At 57.4% G+C, this 17812-nt stretch overlaps 4 protein-coding genes across 4 annotated transcripts; 1 reads left to right on the top strand and 3 right to left on the bottom strand.

Moving 5' to 3' along the window:
- Nucleotides 1-1311: 1311 nt before the first annotated feature.
- On the top strand, nt 1312-3759 carry BXZ73DRAFT_90882 (alcohol oxidase; the record flags this gene model as incomplete). Its single annotated transcript, XM_048025793.1, has 6 exons — nt 1312-1417; nt 1465-1725; nt 2164-2347; nt 2397-2765; nt 2880-2990; nt 3087-3759. The coding sequence occupies 6 exons, from the start codon at nt 1312-1314 to the stop codon at nt 3757-3759; spliced, it is 1704 nt and encodes a 567-aa protein (XP_047876321.1).
- Nucleotides 3760-4190: 431 nt separating this feature from the next.
- BXZ73DRAFT_102820 (uncharacterized protein) lies at nt 4191-5905 on the bottom strand (the record flags this gene model as incomplete). Its single annotated transcript, XM_048015374.1, has 13 exons — nt 4191-4473; nt 4533-4588; nt 4644-4689; nt 4748-4763; nt 4825-4947; nt 5016-5029; nt 5087-5178; nt 5232-5329; nt 5381-5431; nt 5493-5505; nt 5564-5718; nt 5770-5804; nt 5856-5905. The coding sequence occupies 13 exons, from the start codon at nt 5903-5905 to the stop codon at nt 4191-4193; spliced, it is 1032 nt and encodes a 343-aa protein (XP_047876322.1).
- A 4475-nt stretch (nt 5906-10380) lies between these two features.
- BXZ73DRAFT_26150 (uncharacterized protein) lies at nt 10381-10809 on the bottom strand (the record flags this gene model as incomplete). Its single annotated transcript, XM_048017727.1, has 2 exons — nt 10381-10621; nt 10682-10809. Coding segments are annotated over 2 exons (369 nt in total), but the record flags the coding sequence as incomplete, so codon positions are not given.
- A 5297-nt stretch (nt 10810-16106) lies between these two features.
- BXZ73DRAFT_49324 (NAD-P-binding protein) lies at nt 16107-17136 on the bottom strand (the record flags this gene model as incomplete). Its single annotated transcript, XM_048020226.1, has 4 exons — nt 16107-16619; nt 16680-16826; nt 16885-17019; nt 17071-17136. The coding sequence occupies 4 exons, from the start codon at nt 17134-17136 to the stop codon at nt 16107-16109; spliced, it is 861 nt and encodes a 286-aa protein (XP_047876324.1).
- Nucleotides 17137-17812: the final 676 nt, after the last annotated feature.

The following is a 17812-nucleotide window of genomic DNA, read 5'->3' on the forward strand; positions in this document are numbered from 1 at the left end:
ACTCCCTACATCCACATTGATATTCACAAACTCAACAACGACACAATATTGAAAGCGTTATACTACTATAGATTTAAAGGGAATACGTCACCATACTGACTTAAACAGTGTGCCGGCTAGTACTCGGTATATATGCACAGCTGTATTGTCAACTCCTCTTTTGCCTGGTGTTTTCAAGGACGTCGTCGTACTCATTTACAAGTCGAAATTTCTCACCGGCGGTGCGGAAGACTTCACCAAGCAGAATTCCACAGCATTTTTTCTCAGCATACTTAGTCCTCCACTTGTAGCGCGCTACGTTCGAGAACACTTGCAGCTGTGTCAACACACCTCCGCAGTACATAGCATCTTCTCAACCAGAGAGCACCGCTGAAGACATGTTGGCATCTCTTACATGCCTGAGCTGAGACATCAGAAGTACTTACATGTCTCAACTGCGACCACCGATCGAGGCGTCGAGAGGCCGTTTTCTGATGATGGTGGCGTGCCCATACATGAACAACGTATTACGGATATAATACTACGAATCTTCAAAGCCGCGCTGAAGCTGCGTCGCCGCGACAGCACTTGCTCGCCCTCAACATCCAGCACTTCGGTACTTGCAACACGATCGGGTTCAGAGTCGTGCACGGTGTGCTCGCACTCATGGCCCTCGCGTGCGCTGGCTCGCGTTCGGCGCGTGGCACCGACGCCCGCCGCGGTGCCTCCATCGCGACCGTTCATGGACACGCGCGCGGGTGTGGCGGCGAAAAGGACCTGCAATTCACGGCTGTAGAGGAGACGTGGCGCGCGGACCGCGAGGTGCGCGGGCGCGAGCTCGAGCGTACACGAGCGGACCTGGCGCAGATTCCACCCTCACCGCGTTCCGCCCGCGACGTGTGTGCACTGTGCACGCAGCTCGTCTATTTGCATTCGTTCATTGGAGCATGATGGAAAGGGTGCCGCGCGAAGCGCGGCAACGCTTGTCAATGATTAGTGAGATCTTGAGACGTGTGCTCTTCCGGATCGGCTGGATCCGCCACGACTCCGTCTCGGTCCCGCTGTATCCTCCACGTCTCCCCTCGTATCATTGACTCGGACTGCCCTACGTATATATAGTAGTACAGGTGTAGGTCGAAAGCCCCAGTGTTCCGAAGAATCCCAGACCTTGCCCCTGCCCTCTCTCTCTCTCTGTGTCGCACCACCGGCCCGCTTGGACCGCGAGCGCGACAATCAACCTCTTCTGCACCGCCGCGTCCTCACTCATACCCACATAGAGTGCGTCCCAGTGCTTATCCCTTGCTTTCTTTCCGTGCTCACGAAACGTTACAGATGACCGTCGTCCCCGAACTTACACCCAAGCAGGTCGCCACGCCGTTTCCGATCTCCCCAGACGTCCCGCAGGATGCCTATACCTACGATTACATCATCTGTGGAGGTTCGTAACATCGCTCATCCCACGAAACGCCGTCTGAAAGTGTACAGGTGGAACCGCAGGCTGCGTCCTCGCCTCGCGCCTGAGCGAGGACCCGGCCGTTTCCGTGCTGCTCATCGAGCAGGGTCCTGTGGCCGACACCTGGACTTCTCGTGTTCCTCTTCTCTCCCTCAACGTCTTCGAAAACGACGTCAAGACGGCACGGTGGTGGTCTCAGCCCCTCACACACGCCGACAATCGCTTTCTGCAGATCATCAGGGGTGATGCGTTGGGAGGAACATCACGGATCAACGGCATGCTGTACACTCGAGGTACGAGTTTGTTGTGCCTACAGACGTGACGGGACAGGCGGGATGGGAACCGTCCGATTACTAGGGCATTCGCCAGGCTGAGACCATGTTCCCTGTCATGGCCACTGTCTTTGTCTGGTGTTACGCACACCGGAAAAGGACCAGGAAACATGGTCTCAGCCTAGTCTTCGTCAGTCTCGCCTCCAGACGCTCGACCAATACATGCCTACTCCGCCCATGAGAAACTCAACCTTTTTGCGGTTCTCATTCGCTCGCGGCGATCTAGTGCACCCTCCATCCATGCTCTATCATATAATTACTGCACAGGGAGACCGGGCTGAGACCATAGTGTGACCATGGCGATGACAGGGAACATGGTCTCAGCCTGGCGAATACCTTATTCGGGTGGTTTCCATCTGGCTCGTCTGCTTATAAGAGCTCAAGGCTGACACATTGCAGGCTCACCCGGAGACTACAACCAATGGGCTCTCCTCGGCAATGAAGGTTGGAGCTACGACGACCTCGAGCCGTACTTTGTCAAGTCCGAGACGACGCGCACCCACCCGCGCTCGCAGTACCGCGGCACGAGCGGTCCGTGGCAGAACCAGCAGTTCGAGGATGCCCCGTACAAAATCAACCCTCTGTCAGTTCATTCGTCGCTCCTTCCTTGCCTCCACGCTGACTGCGAACAGCATCGAGCACGCGATCCAAAAGGCAGGAATCCCCAAGGTCCGCGACGTGAACGATCCGGCGACGCCCGCGGCGTGCTCCGCGACGATGGACATCTCACAGAATGCGTCTTTCCACCGCCACTCGACCTACCTCGCGTTCCTGCCGCCTGCGCTCTGCCACACGCGCAAGGAGCGCCTCAAGGTGTGCACGAACGCCGTCGTGTGCAAGATCGAGGTGGAGACGGAGAACGACGGGGGGCTGCGCGCGACGGGCGTCCAGTTCGAGACGGCGGACGCGAGGCAAGCGGACCGGCGGTACGTGGCGCGGGCGAGGCGCGAGGTCATCGTGTGCGGAGGCGCGCTGGGGTCGCCGCAGATGTTGATGCTGAGGTGCGTGCGTGCGCGGGGATCCGACGATGAACGGACTTGACGAGCGCCGCAGTGGAATTGGGCCGAAAGCTCATCTGGAGGAGAAGGGCATCCCATGTGTTCTCGACGTTCCAGCGGTGGGCTCGTACCTCGTACGTGCCCCGTCTCTTGTGCGAGGCTTTCGCTGACAAACCCGCAGTCGGACCACAGCGCGGTGCCCGTTGCCTGGGAGGTCCCGCTCTCCGAGTCCCTCCACGCGCTGCAGAGCTCGACATGCACCCGCTGCTAGAGCTGCTCAAGTACCTCCTCACCGGCGGCGGCGCGCTCTCCCGCCCGTTCCAGAACGTCTCCACCTTCCTCCCAACGCGCCTCCTCTCCGCCTCCTCGGGCTACACCACCTCGCCGCACGCACGCCTCGGACCTCGACGCGGCCGTGCCCGCGAACCGGCCGGACATCGAGTTCATGCACCTCGCGAACAACGCGAGCGACGTCGAGACCCCGCCCGGCACCGGGATCTACACCCTCCTCGCGACGCTCATCCGGCCGTCCTCGACGGGCTCCGTGCGGCTCGCGACCGCGAACCCGCGCGAGCGCCCCGCGGTGGACTCGGCTTCCTCTCCGACCCGCGACTACGTTCCCCTGCGGAAGGCGATCCGGTTCGCTCTAGGGGTGGGCCGCGACGTGCGCGCGCGCGGGTACTCGCTCCAGGACTACGCGGTGCCGCGCGGCGGGGAGGGCGCGTCAGACGCGGCGCTGGACGCGTTCGTACGCGCGAACGTGCGCACGTGCTTCCACTATGCGGGGACGTGCCGCATGGGCGCGCAGGCGGAGGGCGGTGGAGGGAAGGACCCGCGGCCGAGCGTGGTGGACGCGAGGTTGCGGGTTCATGGGGTGCGCGGCCTGCGGGTCGCGGACACGAGTGTGTTCCCGGAGATCATCGGGAGCCACACGATGGCGCCTGCGGTGGTCGTGGCGGAAAAGTGCGCGGATATGGTGAAGGAGAGCTGGCGGTGAGCGCGGACGGAGCGCAATGTAGCCAGGACCTCTGTCGTTGAAACATTCTGGTGCATGGCAAAGGTTACGCCAACTCTTGCAACTCATCTTCCTCCGGGGTCGCGGAAAAAGCGGCCTTGCTCGAGCGACGAACTCGTGGATGTCTCCGAAGACCACAGCCTTGAAACGTGGACACACTCGTTAGTCGACTGGCATTGTCTCGCTAGGATTCGACGATATCACGCGTCGCGATGCGCCACCGCTCAGTCATTAACGCTTCGCAACTGGGAACACCTCCGACGGAGAACGTGCGTAAAAATCGGGCCTTCGATGGTCTCGACCACGGTGTACGTTTTCCCTCGTTGACTAGAAACTGGTATACACGTCGCATCTATCAATACAAGTCTATCTATGTCATGAAGCAAAGTCACAATCGAAGTCCACGAAAACGATCACACCTCCGACCGCCCCGCGTCCGAACCGCACGCCTCCACCGTCGCCGTGCCCGCCGCGGTGGTCGTCGCCGCGCCCTCGCTCTCCCCGAGCCCTGGGCCGGTGTCGTCAATCAGGATCTCAGTCCGGAGCAGCGAGTTGTTGTGGAAGCTCGGGATGCCAGTCGACATGATCCCCCCGAACGCGTCCGGGTCCCACGCGCCCGCCGCGGCGCGCTCGACCGCGTGCACGCGGAACGACGCGAGCTCGAGCAGGTAGCGCGAGATGAGAATGGAGGTGATGCTGCGCGATGGCACGGGTCAGCGCTCCGTTCGTACTGACAGTGGGCGAGGCGAGCTCACCCGTCGCGGAACACGCCCGTGTAGTTCGCGAGCGCGGTGTAGGCGGTGCGGCCAGACTACGGAAGGCCGTGTCAGTAATCGTGCTGTGAACAGCGGGTTCTGGACACATACGACGAACCCGGAGACAAACACGATGATGTTGAGTGCTGTCGGGATGCTGGCAACAAGTTGCGTGTCAAAACGGATAGCATGGTAGGGAATCTCACGCGACGCACCAGAAACATGCGATTCCTGGCAAACGTTGACATGTTAGTGATAAGGCATTGATGCTCCAGGATTCTGGCGCTCGCACCGTTTTCGAGGAGCACTCGACCGATCGAGCCACGGGGGTCGTTATACCCCGCTCGCCGCGCGTGGATGCTGAACGTCTTGCGGATGGTTGCGATGATCACGATGAGCTCGCCTGTGAAGTACGCTGCTCGCGACGACCAGAGGACTTGTGGGCCCAGACCCGAGTCCAGTCAATGTCAAGCAACGTCAGACGAGAATAGAACTCACTGCGGAAGCACCATTAGCATGCGGTCCATGAGGCAGGGTGGTAGGAAGTTACGTACCGAGCATCGTACAGGCTGGGATAGACTGTCAGAGAGCCAGAGCAGTTGATTGGCTCGGGGGACGCCGCTGCCTTCCAGAAGATAATGAAGTACTGACCAACGGACACGTCAGCGAAGGCGTGATCTAGAAAGCGGCCAGACCTACCACGTTTGGCATACTGTACGCAGATGTCAAGGCGAGCACCACCAGAGCGAGCGAGAGTGTGTGGTCCGCAAGAGCGTACAGACGCCACGCGGAAAACGCTGTCGGCCGGAGAGGTGAGCACACGAAAACGGTTGTGACAGACGACAGACCTGCCCACGATAGATACGAGCATATGCCGAACAGTTCCGAGAGGGTGTTGACTATCGAGCATCTTCGGGTAAGCGAATCCATCAGCCTCGGAAGCATACCTACCCGACCGACAGGAGGCGTACCCCTGGCCAACCGTGTGCATCAGCATTCCTCAACAGCACATCATCCCACGAAACACTCACATGAGCAGTGTGCAGAGGGGGTACGACAACGAGCAGGCTGAGTGTCGTGAAATGACGACTAAAGATGTAGAGGATCCCAGACCAACACGGCCTGCGAACCCAGACTGCATCTATTTCGCGTCCGAGTGTCACGAGGGTATCGTAAAGGACGAGCACTGTTGCAAGTTCACTCTCGCTGAAAAACTGGAAGAGCGGTCGTGACTCACCTGTGGCAGCAAGCCATGCTCTTTGGAAGGTAATGCTGGCATGATTCGGCTGATGAAAATGCGCAATACAAGATGGAAGAACTCACGTGTCATCCGTGCTGCTGATCCAATAGTCTATGTCGCTCTGAGAGGACATCGCCAGAGGAAATCAACTACTCAGTCCAGTTGTTCAATGGATGCTCTACACACAAGGATTCAGCCTCGCAACCTGTGATAACAGTGGAAGACCTACTGATCTGGACGAGCATCCAGCGCGACGCACCGAGGGGAACTGCTGGGCCAGCCGATGTGGGTGGAGTTGAAGAAGAGCGCGAGGCAGTTCGCTTCCATCGTCTGATCCCAACGTGCATCCCGCGCTATGACCGGGGCTCACCACTGCACGTGGCGACACGCTTATGTACAGCTTCTGTTGATGGACGTGCTCGCCCCGGGATCATGGCGTGGTGCTAGCCGACGACATCTAGACATCGCGGAAGGAGATTGAATGTGAAACACTTGACCCGTCTTCGTCGTTGTCCTTGTCTGCGCGGCTGTTGGATAACGTCTGCTCAACACTGGATGTGGTCGAACGTGAGTGAGAGTCAAACGCCATGCGAAAATGGCCGGACCGCTGGGTGATGAGAAAGAGATCGCGGCGTGGATGACGCATTGCAGTTGACGCCGGGGGTCGGTGATCCAATTCCTACGTATACCTGTGCAAAATGTCTCTCAAAACGCCGTCAAATGTCCGCGGGATCTATGAAGATCTAGACTGATCCCACAGGGGACCGCCGATATTACCAAAGGTGGTATGTTGTGGTCGCCCCGAAAACATCCGCTCCGCATGTCGGACTTCCTGAATCCTGAGCAATCAGTGAGCAGTTGGACTAGTAACGCTTGAGTAACGCACTGTGTATTTCAAGAGCGGCAGTCGAGTAAGTTGAAGAGATGTATAATATAACGCTGTTATGCACAACTTCAGCGGGAAGATCGAGACAGCTATGCATAGTAGTCGGGAGACTTCAACTTGCTTTCAAGGTCGTTCGAAGTTAGTGGCTCATGGGCGCTGGCCCTAGACGCGTGCGTAGGAAAAACTATCACGTGATTTACCACGCGGCAAGTCCGGAAGCAGATCCAGAGTCTCAGTGCCATTTGCTAGGTCTTACTTCCTTACTTGACCTTTCTGGCGAATCTCGTCGGGCTTCGATGTCGGTGAGTGAGGAAAAAGATGGTGCCTTGCTACCCTCATTTTTACTAGGTATTTACGCTGATCATCAGTGGACTCTTGAGTCACCCCGCCCTTGTCTCGAGCGGCGCTGTCACGGCGGTTTTTCATCCCCTCATCCCCGCTCCGTTTACGCTTCTACCTCCGGCTCATGTTTACAGAACTCCCGAGGTCGGGAGGGCACCTTTCGTACTAATTCGTAGGCACGCCGGCCCTCCTTCCGACGGTCGCATTGCTCTTGATTCTCGTTCCCGTCATCCATCGCCGAGAGATGGCAGGCCGCCGCTGTGCTTCGCGATCTGCTGCACCCGCGCGTCTCCGATTCCCGATGTTCTCGACTCCGAATGTGGTCGGTCTGGATCCGAACTCGCATGTGTCATCGGACGTCGCTGTCGATGTGCACACCCATATATGGACGTCGTCGTCGTGGTCCTGACCAGCTGCGCATCATTCGGGCCGCCAGAGCACGAGGTTTCCCCCAACTTATGTAGGTTGTTTCTCGAGCCGTCCAGTCACTAGTACTTCTCGCTGCCATCGCATCGTCCTCAAAATGGATAAATTTCATAGCGTGCGTATAATGATAATTTGGCGGCCTACGTGCGACGGCCATGCAATAAACTGCGACCCACGAACTCATGATGATACGCCTTCGTGGCCCAGCCCCGCCGGCTTGATGATGTACGCCGATCCGGCGAGTTCGATATCGCCGGTCTTCGGCCCGTCGCCGCTCGGTGTGCGGTAGGTGAACGTCGAGCTCGAGTTCATGTTGCGGAGCGCGGCCGCAGCACCCCTGGGGGAGTCCGTGTCGCCGTCCGGGTTGACGCGCAGCGAGAGCAGCGTCTCCGCGCGCGTCACGTCGTCGTGGACGGTCATTTTGAGACAGACGAGGACGATGATCACGGTCGGGTACATTCCCTGCGTGGATTGAGCGCGCTGAAAGGGGGCGACGAGGAGCGGCGCGTACCGTCAGATGATTGAGCATGCTGATGATGACATACACGCCGTTGTTCTCGAGGAGGAACAGTATGACGACGATGATCTGGTGAAACGCCTGTCAGCCCAGCTCGGGGGAAATTGGTCCACTTGCCAGAGCGACGCAGTACACCGCACCAGACTCGACGACGATCAAGAGCGCGCTCCAAGATTTTGAGCTCCCGAGTATTTGACGTTGGCTCTTCTCAGAGCTCTACGACGATGGCGCGAGGAATGTGGTTCAGAACCTTCAGCGATGGTGTGAGGTGCTCACCGAGCCTTCAGAGATATCATCACACCGAGTAAAAGTTCGAGATAACGTGCACGCTCCAAAGACCAAGAACCACAAACTGTGCTTCCGGTGTAGAACTGCTCGCCCGACCCCGACTTGGCCAGCGATACGCAGAGCCCAACCGCAGACACTTCCAATGGCCAATTAGTTGAATGTATGCGGGATGAACAATATAGCTCACCATGCTCCCGACGATGCATGAACGGGGAAACGAGGACCGCCAATCTCGGCCGTACAACACCCAGGTCCTCCAGCAGACGATAGCGTCTCCGAGTATGCACTGTGGAGGCGGAAGGACTGTCAGTGGTAGGAACCGGTCTCCGATACGTCTGAAGTGCGCACGTTCGCACCTGCAGACAGTCTTCTACCCATCCAAAGTTCGTCCCAGAGCGGTTGAGGATCGTCATCTTGACGTCGAGGACGCTGCGTTCGTCCACAAAAGCACCATGTTGACGTACAGGGCCAGCCCCATGTAGCCGTGGAGATGCAGTACATGAGCGCAGTCAACACGCCCATGCTAAAGTTGACCGGGGCGATCCTCTGCTCACGGCGCCTGCGTCTGCGAGAAGCGATCGTAAGAGGATGCTGGCATCGCGCGACAATCGGGAGAGTTACAGCAAGAGGGACATCGTCCAGACGGCCAGAACAGTGTACATGCCTGTTTCGAAGGTCGATGTTGCGGAACATGCGAGCGTGTGAGTGTGCTCACCATAAAGGATCGTCTCGCAAAACAGGGCAACGAAATAAGCCCTGAATATCGTAAAGCTTCCCATGACGCGCATAAGATACTACGTAAGCGATTTCGACGGAAATCGTTAGCAAGCACTACAGTGGCCGTACGATGAGGCGGAGGAAGAGTGAACGAAACTTGCGGCGGCGGATGGGCATATAAGAAGGACTGTCGTCTTGAGAGCGACGCACTCGCTGCAGAACACCTTCGGGTCTTTTGATCCGCATGACGAACTCGGAGTCTTCTTGCAGCAGCGCATGTCAACCTTATCACCAGATTTGGTCTTCTACGTCTCCCGCGGGACTTGGGAGACGTCGCGACCAATGACCTTTCGTCTTCTGAACTCTGTGTCAGTCTGAAGCGTCCTTCAAGGTCAAATGCAACAGCCTCATCCGGTCAGATGACGGTCTATGCTATAATAAGCGTTCTAGTGGGCGCAACATGAGAATGGACTCCGTCCACAATAATGACTGACGGCACTCACCACCACAAACCTCGTCGTCCCAAGAGCGCCGGTTGTTGAAGCGGTATCTTTCAAGATCTTACTCTGAGTACTCAGCGTCTGGCCGACGAGCTGGAGCAGGTAGTCGTGAGCGAAAGGATCTGTGTACTCCGCACAGTAGGATCACGGAAACAAGAGGTCGTCCACGAACCTACGATCGCAATTCAAGAGCATGCCGGTGTCGGCGTCCGAGTAAGGCTGCCAAGTTAGATAGTTCACAGTGATGATAGCGATAACGATACCGTACCTCACTCCACTCAAAAAAACTCAGTATGGGTGGCGTTGTAGGACTCCGTTGTTGTGCGGTTTATAATTCTTGCGACTCGTCGTGTGCGCTAATTCAGCGTCAGCAGCTCGCCCAAAATATGCACGTACCACGAGATACGGGACATTGGGAAGTGTGGAGGCGTGCTGGGCGATGCAGACACGTGTGAGCGAGTTGACGCACGTCGGGCCGCGATCGCCGACAGCCAACCAGAATGTGACTAGTCACATGTAACATACGTGCGCCGTGATGATAACGGTAACATATATAGGCGCGCGCAGATCGAAGTACGTACCTTCATGCAGGCCCGGTCGATTGTCCTTTGCGATGGAAGAATACAAGCGCTGTTACCATGCAGATAGCATATGTAGCATCGCAGGATAATCGCCAAGGGAGCGCCATCGACTTGGTTGCTCGCAACACAATCGATTCCTGTCAATGAATGAAATTGCTAGCTACAGCATACACCAGGTGCAGTATATGTGGTCAGAGAAGGCCTCAGTCGATCTGACTTCTGCGGCGCCTGCTCGGCGTGGTCGCGGGAAGGCGACGGCAAGACCCGTCGGCCATCGACGCCTTGATCTCCGGGCTGCGAATCGCGCGTCAGTCCTCGTTCTCCACGCATGCTGAAGCACGCACCTGATTCCCGAGGCAGCGGAACCGCGCGCGAGAACCTGCCGAAGCGGCGCTCGCGCACCGCGTAGCCCTTCTCGTCGCGCCCGCCCGAAATCGCGGACTCGCCCGAGACGCTGAGCACGGTGTCGCGCACGTCGAGGCTCACGGCCTCCGTGAAGGAAAGAACGGGAAGAAAGGTGAGGCCCGAACCACCGGGGAGCCCGAACGTGGCGGTTACGAGGTCGCGCTCGTCGTCCTCGTGCAGGTCCATCCTGTGGCCAGTGCGTCGTGAGCGTTCGTGTTCGGGAAGCGGAGGCGCAGAGGCAACTTACTTCGGACGCATGAGTCGGACGGCGGGGTCGTCGTGGCGGGCAACGGGACCTGCGCGGGCGTTGAATGCCTCGTCGAATAGGCGGTCGAAGTCGGTGAGGGAGAAGGGAGTGCCGAAGGTGAGAGACATGGTGAATGAGACGGGAGGTTGAGCGGTGTAGAAGTCGTCAAGTGGATGTCGATGCGTTTCTGTGGGGTCCAAGTGCCGTGCGGCGGGGGCACTTATACCTGCGCATCCCGTATGGCGCCTGCTGAGGGACTGTTCGCGAACAAGCAGGTACGCTCGACGTGGTCGAGAACAAGAAATAAGGCGCGCGTTCGCGAAATAGTGCCAAATGCGGAGCAGGAACCAAAGGCGCACAAACATCAGCACCTGTACCTCACGGTCCTTTAATCAATTGATCTGGTGTCACCCCCCTGGGGTGATACCAGATTCGGAGACTGCAAATACCTAACTGTCTGCCACTAGTAGACCCTCTACGAATAACGACTGATATTCCCTGTAGGGAAACGGTAGAACGCGGGCATATGCCCAAGTCCCCTGCCCCCTTCCCCGACGTTCCCGAGGGCCCTCCTCCGCGAATTCCCGCGCTGCGCCTGATGGCCGCCCCGTCGGCGCCTTCCCCCATGCCGCGCCGCGCGCCCTTGATGGCCCCGACATCTCCGGACGCTGCGCGCCACCGGGTCTCCGCCGGCGCCTCCCCACTCCGCCACCCGTGCTCGCCGCCCCTAACAGCGAGCTCGCTGTTCCTGCGCCCTGCCCTGCCCTCCTCTCCGTTTCCCTCCGTTCCTTTTGGGATCCGCTTGTATTTAAAATGCGCACCTAATGGTACACAATGCAATAGCTACAGCTGGCTGGGTGTGCCTGTACTGACCCCTCACACCCCCCAAAATGCGTGCAATATAGGGACATACACAAGCCGTCAATTGATGGGATAATTTCTGCATCAGATAGTCGTAGATGACAGCTGCTGTGATATGAAATCGCAGGTGGATAGCTAGAGGGGTACATGCATGATGTCATATGTCATTTCAGAATAACATACTCCACAGTGATATGGTATACACATGTATTGTCTTATGTACACCTAGAATCATACCTAGAGGCCATTCAGAGCGCATCCCAAGAAGAAGAAAGCCAAAACACGACGCTTCGGTGAAGATATGACATATGTTCAGAAGGGGGGACTGCATTGAAATTGCGGCCTTGATATGTTTTTGTGCAGACCTCCGATCACTTTACATCTTGTTGCATTACATTTAAATATATGTGGAGAGCTCAGATCGTCGTTTTTGTGCTTATCGGCAAAGGAATGAATACAGGCCATGGTATGTCATTATTCTATGACATAGAGTATAGCGAGCTAGCATATGCTCCGATTGTTATTCTGAAAGGCGGAATAGATCAGGGCACTCTCCTGATCAACGATGCAGAAGGAATCTCGAGAAACGGTCGAGGAGCGGCTGAGATATGTCAGATGGGTCTGGAATGGCAAGTTGTCCAGAGGACGCCCTTGAAACACCTACAGCACTATGCACACTTGGAGCTGGTTTGACATATCTCAGCCGCTCCTCGACCGTTTCTCGAGATTCCTTCTGCATCGTTGATCAGGAGAGTGCCCTGATCTATTCCGCCTTTCAGAATAACAATCGGAGCATATGCTAGCTCGCTATACTCTATGTCATAGAATAATGACATACCATGGCCTGTATTCATTCCTTTGCCGATAAGCACAAAAACGACGATCTGAGCTCTCCACATATATTTAAATGTAATGCAACAAGATGTAAAGTGATCGGAGGTCTGCACAAAAACATATCAAGGCCGCAATTTCAATGCAGTCCCCCCTTCTGAACATATGTCATATCTTCACCGAAGCGTCGTGTTTTGGCTTTCTTCTTCTTGGGATGCGCTCTGAATGGCCTCTAGGTATGATTCTAGGTGTACATAAGACAATACATGTGTATACCATATCACTGTGGAGTATGTTATTCTGAAATGACATATGACATCATGCATGTACCCCTCTAGCTATCCACCTGCGATTTCATATCACAGCAGCTGTCATCTACGACTATCTGATGCAGAAATTATCCCATCAATTGACGGCTTGTGTATGTCCCTATATTGCACGCATTTTGGGGGGTGTGAGGGGTCAGTACAGGCACACCCAGCCAGCTGTAGCTATTGCATTGTGTACCATTAGGTGCGCATTTTAAATACAAGCGGATCCCAAAAGGAACGGAGGGAAACGGAGAGGAGGGCAGGGCAGGGCGCAGGAACAGCGAGCTCGCTGTTAGGGGCGGCGAGCACGGGTGGCGGAGTGGGGAGGCGCCGGCGGAGACCCGGTGGCGCGCAGCGTCCGGAGATGTCGGGGCCATCAAGGGCGCGCGGCGCGGCATGGGGGAAGGCGCCGACGGGGCGGCCATCAGGCGCAGCGCGGGAATTCGCGGAGGAGGGCCCTCGGGAACGTCGGGGAAGGGGGCAGGGGACTTGGGCATATGCCCGCGTTCTACCGTTTCCCTACAGGGAATATCAGTCGTTATTCGTAGAGGGTCTACTAGTGGCAGACAGTTAGGTATTTGCAGTCTCCGAATCTGGTATCACCCCAGGGGGGTGACACCAGATCAATTGATTAAAGGACCGTGAGGTACAGGTGAACATCAGCCGCGTCTAGACGAGCGCCCATTCTCGGGTTGGAGCTCCCTGGTTGTGTGGCATGGGGCAGCATCACGAAAATGGCGGCGAGTGGATCATAAGCGGAGCGTGCGAGATCGAAACAAGTCTGCCAGATCGTCATTCGTCTGCCCGGCCTTCTTGTGACGAATAACGACCCAATCTCGTCGAGCACGAGCAAGTGCGATCAGAGCTCAGTGGGAGGGCGATCTCGGACGGTCTTATTGTGCGGGCAGTTTGATTCCGCCAGGTCTACTTAACGGGGGTCCCGGACCGTCTATGAGCAGACGGACAGGGCAGTATGGTCGCGCATGGTCGGACCTCACGGAGCTTCCGGTCGGGCTCGGTCGAACGGCTACAGCCATTTGGTCGACATTGATCGAACCAAACACGTGGTATGGACGTACGCAAGGGATAGCTTGAGCATACATACAGAGCCATTCGAACGACATAAATCAGAGAAACAGAATTATTATTGGACCGTTACTATACTAAAGCGTACATTACAATGACTTCCGACGATACGACAGACGACACAGCGACAACAGAGACGTACAAATACCTATGGCCATACGATAAGATCTATCACGACCATACCAGCTACCACCGACCGGAGAAACGCAACGGGACGGGAGAGGAGGACGCACCATACAGGACGCCATGCGCGGAGTCGACGGACATTAGGTAAGTCGTCGCAGACTCGCCTGTCAGGACGTTCTGCAGGGCGATGTTGGGGTCGCCCTGGAGAGCAAGTGCGCAGTCGGCTGCATCGACGGCGATGGGGGCGAGGAAAAGTGGTCGGCACATATCGCATGAGACGGAAGAGAGAGATGGGCGCACCATTCCGCGCAACGTAGATCAACCTGTCGTCTCTCATCCGGGACATCACAATGTCGAACGTCGGGACGGAGTCAACCAGACCCCTCGTCCAAGATCGGGTTCGTCGCGCCGTCCACCCACCTGTGGTGGGTGCGTTAATGGCGAGATCATATGCTGCGTAGTGGTGGTCATAGATCAAGCTTTCAGCAGATGATTGGGACTCGCTACTTACAACTTAAATGCCGTACTTTCTCCGTGGGCCGGCGCATTGTCGTATGGACGTTAGATGAGAAAAAGGGCAAGAAAGTGCTGTAAATACCGTGAGCTTGCGCCGGGGTCCTGTCGTAATTCGCCTCAGTCCAGGAGGAATGAATGCGCGGTTATCCGACGTGTCAATTAAGTGCGCATACAATAGGAGGCAGATACTCACGGAGCATCAGCAGCAACCAGGTCATAGCAAGTCGATAATGGGCGAGTCTGACTTGCGTTTGGGCTCAGACCTCGTGCCCTGCGGTCGAAGGAGTGGATATATGCGCATAAAATGATGCATTGTCACGTACCAAAGGTTCCCAAGTGTTCTGTTCAGCATTGGCGGGCGTCGGGTCATGGCAGTGGAAGCATTCAGGCGTCACAGGGAGGACCCCATAAGTAGTAAGCTAATGAGAATCAGCGTGGCAAGTCTTGAAGGTATGGGCTGGGCTACACACCAAGCGGTGAAGGTGATCGCGCAACGGGAGATGGCGAAGAGGAGAGGAAGAGATTGGGGAAGTTCGCTCGGCCGGGTTTTTGAAAGGGTCACGGTCACGTGACTTAGACGTGTGTTGTGCCAAAGACCCGCGCACACTCCATGGCCTCATCCAGAACGTTCTCGATGCTTCCAGTGCTATATAAAATTTCCCAGAAGTTTTTGCCGGCGATGGCGACTCGGGCAGCGGAAGAGTGTGTGGGGGAAGTTCGCATACACGGCCGGCATGGCCACTGCGCACAAGCTGCACAGCGACGAGAAACAAGTTGTCTCGTACAATGAAGTAGACGAGCTCATCGCCGGCATTATCCCCTTCGTTTGCTTCTGCGGTCGGTGTACGGTCGACTGTAGATCTCAGAAAGGTCGCGCACCGTCATGGCTCAGCCCATGTTAGGTCTTGCTTGGTCGGCCGACTGGGGCCGGGCCGGCTGACCATTACACCCCTTCTGTCAGACCATGGTCGACCATAAGCCTGTCTGCGCGATCATTGCCTGTCTTTTAGACAGCATTAGATCTGAAAACGTCTCTCTGTTGAATATATGATCATCTCTCGCTCTATGGCCGTCTGCATGATCATGCCCGGCGCCGTTAGGACATACTCTGATCTGCGTCCGTCCCCGTGATCCTGCGGGATCGTCCGAGCGCAAGTTTCGTGATGTCAGACGCGCCGTGGGCGTGTCGAGGTGCGCGTGGGCCTCCCGCTGGAGGGCGCACGGCAGCGCACTTGGAGGACTGGCCGCTCTCGCGACGGGCTGGCAGCTTATGGGGAGAGGCGCCGGCTCTTCGCGCTCGTCTGAACGGGCTCAGACTTGGTGCCGGGCCGCTGCGCGGGTGACTCAACTCGTGTAAACCGTGTTTAAACACCGATTAAACGACAACCGACACCCCGTTGTTCTCATGCATCTTTCGATCGTTAACATCGCAGCTAGCAGGAATTAATAGGGTATATTTTCAGTAATATATGTACGATACTGCGCAGACCGACGAGCCCGGGACCAATGAGACTGCGCGCGACGGTTGTAGGCGTACTTGCAATGCGCGGTAAGTAAAAAATCTATGATGAAGCGGAGCGAATGGGGAGCGGCGCGCGGGCGCGCCGTACTACGGTAGCCATGCAGGAGAGAGGGACGCGAGTCATGATGTATGCACGTAAGTGGAAATGCGGACGGGACGCGAAACATCCTCTTCACTTGCGGCCCACGAGCATCGCCGCGCGGTTCATCATGATCTGCGGCAGCACCTTCAGAGGGTTCATCGTCGGCGACAAGAACTCGCCGTTCTGCGACGGGCTGAGCCTGTCGACCGCCCTGAGCATCTTGGACACCGCGCTCTGCGGCAGCTGAGCGCCGGCCGGGAGGCCCTTCGCCTTCGCGTTCGCCATCAGGCGCGCGACCTCGGGGGGCTCCGGCAGGTTCTTTTCCGACTCCGGCATCGTCGAGGTGGTGTCGACGAGGCCGGGGGAGACGCTGACGACGGTGAAGCCCTCGGGGGCGAGCTTCATCGCGTACTTGGTCGTCGCGATGTGCTGCGCGGCCTTGGTCATCCCGTACGAGGCCATGTCGTCGACGCGCAGGAACTTGATGAAGTCGGTCGTGCCGCCCTCGGAGCCGATGACGACGATCTTCTTCGCCGAGCCCGCGCGGAGGAGGGGGAGGAAGGTCGCGATGGTGTGGATCGGGCCGAGCGAGTTGATCCGGAACTGTGGGGGAGGGGGAGGTGAGTCGGTCTCCGCGAGGCGCGGGCGTCGTGCGAGGCTCACCATGTCGATCATCGCTTCGTCCATCTCTTCTAGGCTGCCATAGCTGTCGAAGCCTTTCATCATCGACGCCAGGTCCATCTTCGCCGCGTTGTGGATGATGCAGTCGAGCTTGCCCCCGGACAGCTTGCCGACCGCTTCGGCGGCGCCCTGGCGTCGCGCGTGAGCTCGACGGGCATATGATGGAAAGCTCCGCGAAAAGACGCACCCTCATCGACTCCGGGACCTCGACGTCGCCTGTGATGATGTGCACGTTCTTCAGACCCTTGACGGCCTCGTTCAAGAACGTCGAAGACGTCGGATTACGCACGACGGCGTACACCGTGGTGTTCGGGCGCGCGGACTGCGGTTCTGGTAAGCACCAATTCGATCCTGAGTGGCGTTGGGAACTCACCAGCTGGCGGACGAACTCCAGACCGATACCGCGAGACGCGCCGACGATAGCATAGGAAGTAGGCATGCTGGATGAGGTCGATGAAAGGTTGGAGGACTCGAGAGGTGTGTCGGTGGCTGCGGTGAGTGCACGCTGGGCGTTTGCTTATATACCACCTCGTATCTTGTCTCGGTACCCGGCAGAACTGAGAGCTCGATGGGTGTGGTCCTGCGAGCGTGATTTTGCCCGACCGGAATTTGAGTGGGTAGCGCCGGGGAGGACATGTCAGCGGACGTTCGGTACGGGACAGCTCCCGCAGATCAGGTCTTCGGGGAGAGGCTGGTTCAGCTGGTGGGGATCGCCGTTCGGACTTGAATTGGCGCCGGGAGAGGAGCTCTTGGCCAACGGCGCGGGGTGCGCGTCCTGTCGGCGGCGAGAGCGATCAGACGGTCGTGCCGAGACAATCGAGTACACACGTCACGGCATGCGCGCCTGCAGATCAAACAGTGATACCCCGGTCCGGATCGGTATTTCGTGATACGCGCCGTCTCGGCAAGCACGTGGCTGTGAGTGTGCCTCTCATCCTCTCCTCCTCCTCCTCACCACCACCGAGCGACTACATAGTCGTCCATCGTTTGCTATCGGACCCCTCCCACTCCTTCCCTCGACATCAACCCCCCGTCCTCTCCTTCCCCTACCTTCTTGGTCACTATCACCGCCTCCAGCGGCCCCAACGCCTGCTTCACCCACCCGGCCTCCCGCC

Source organism: Epithele typhae (genome assembly GCF_022376455.1).
Source record: "Epithele typhae strain CBS 203.58 chromosome Unknown BXZ73scaffold_35, whole genome shotgun sequence".
Lineage (NCBI taxonomy): Eukaryota > Fungi > Basidiomycota > Agaricomycetes > Polyporales > Epitheliaceae > Epithele > Epithele typhae.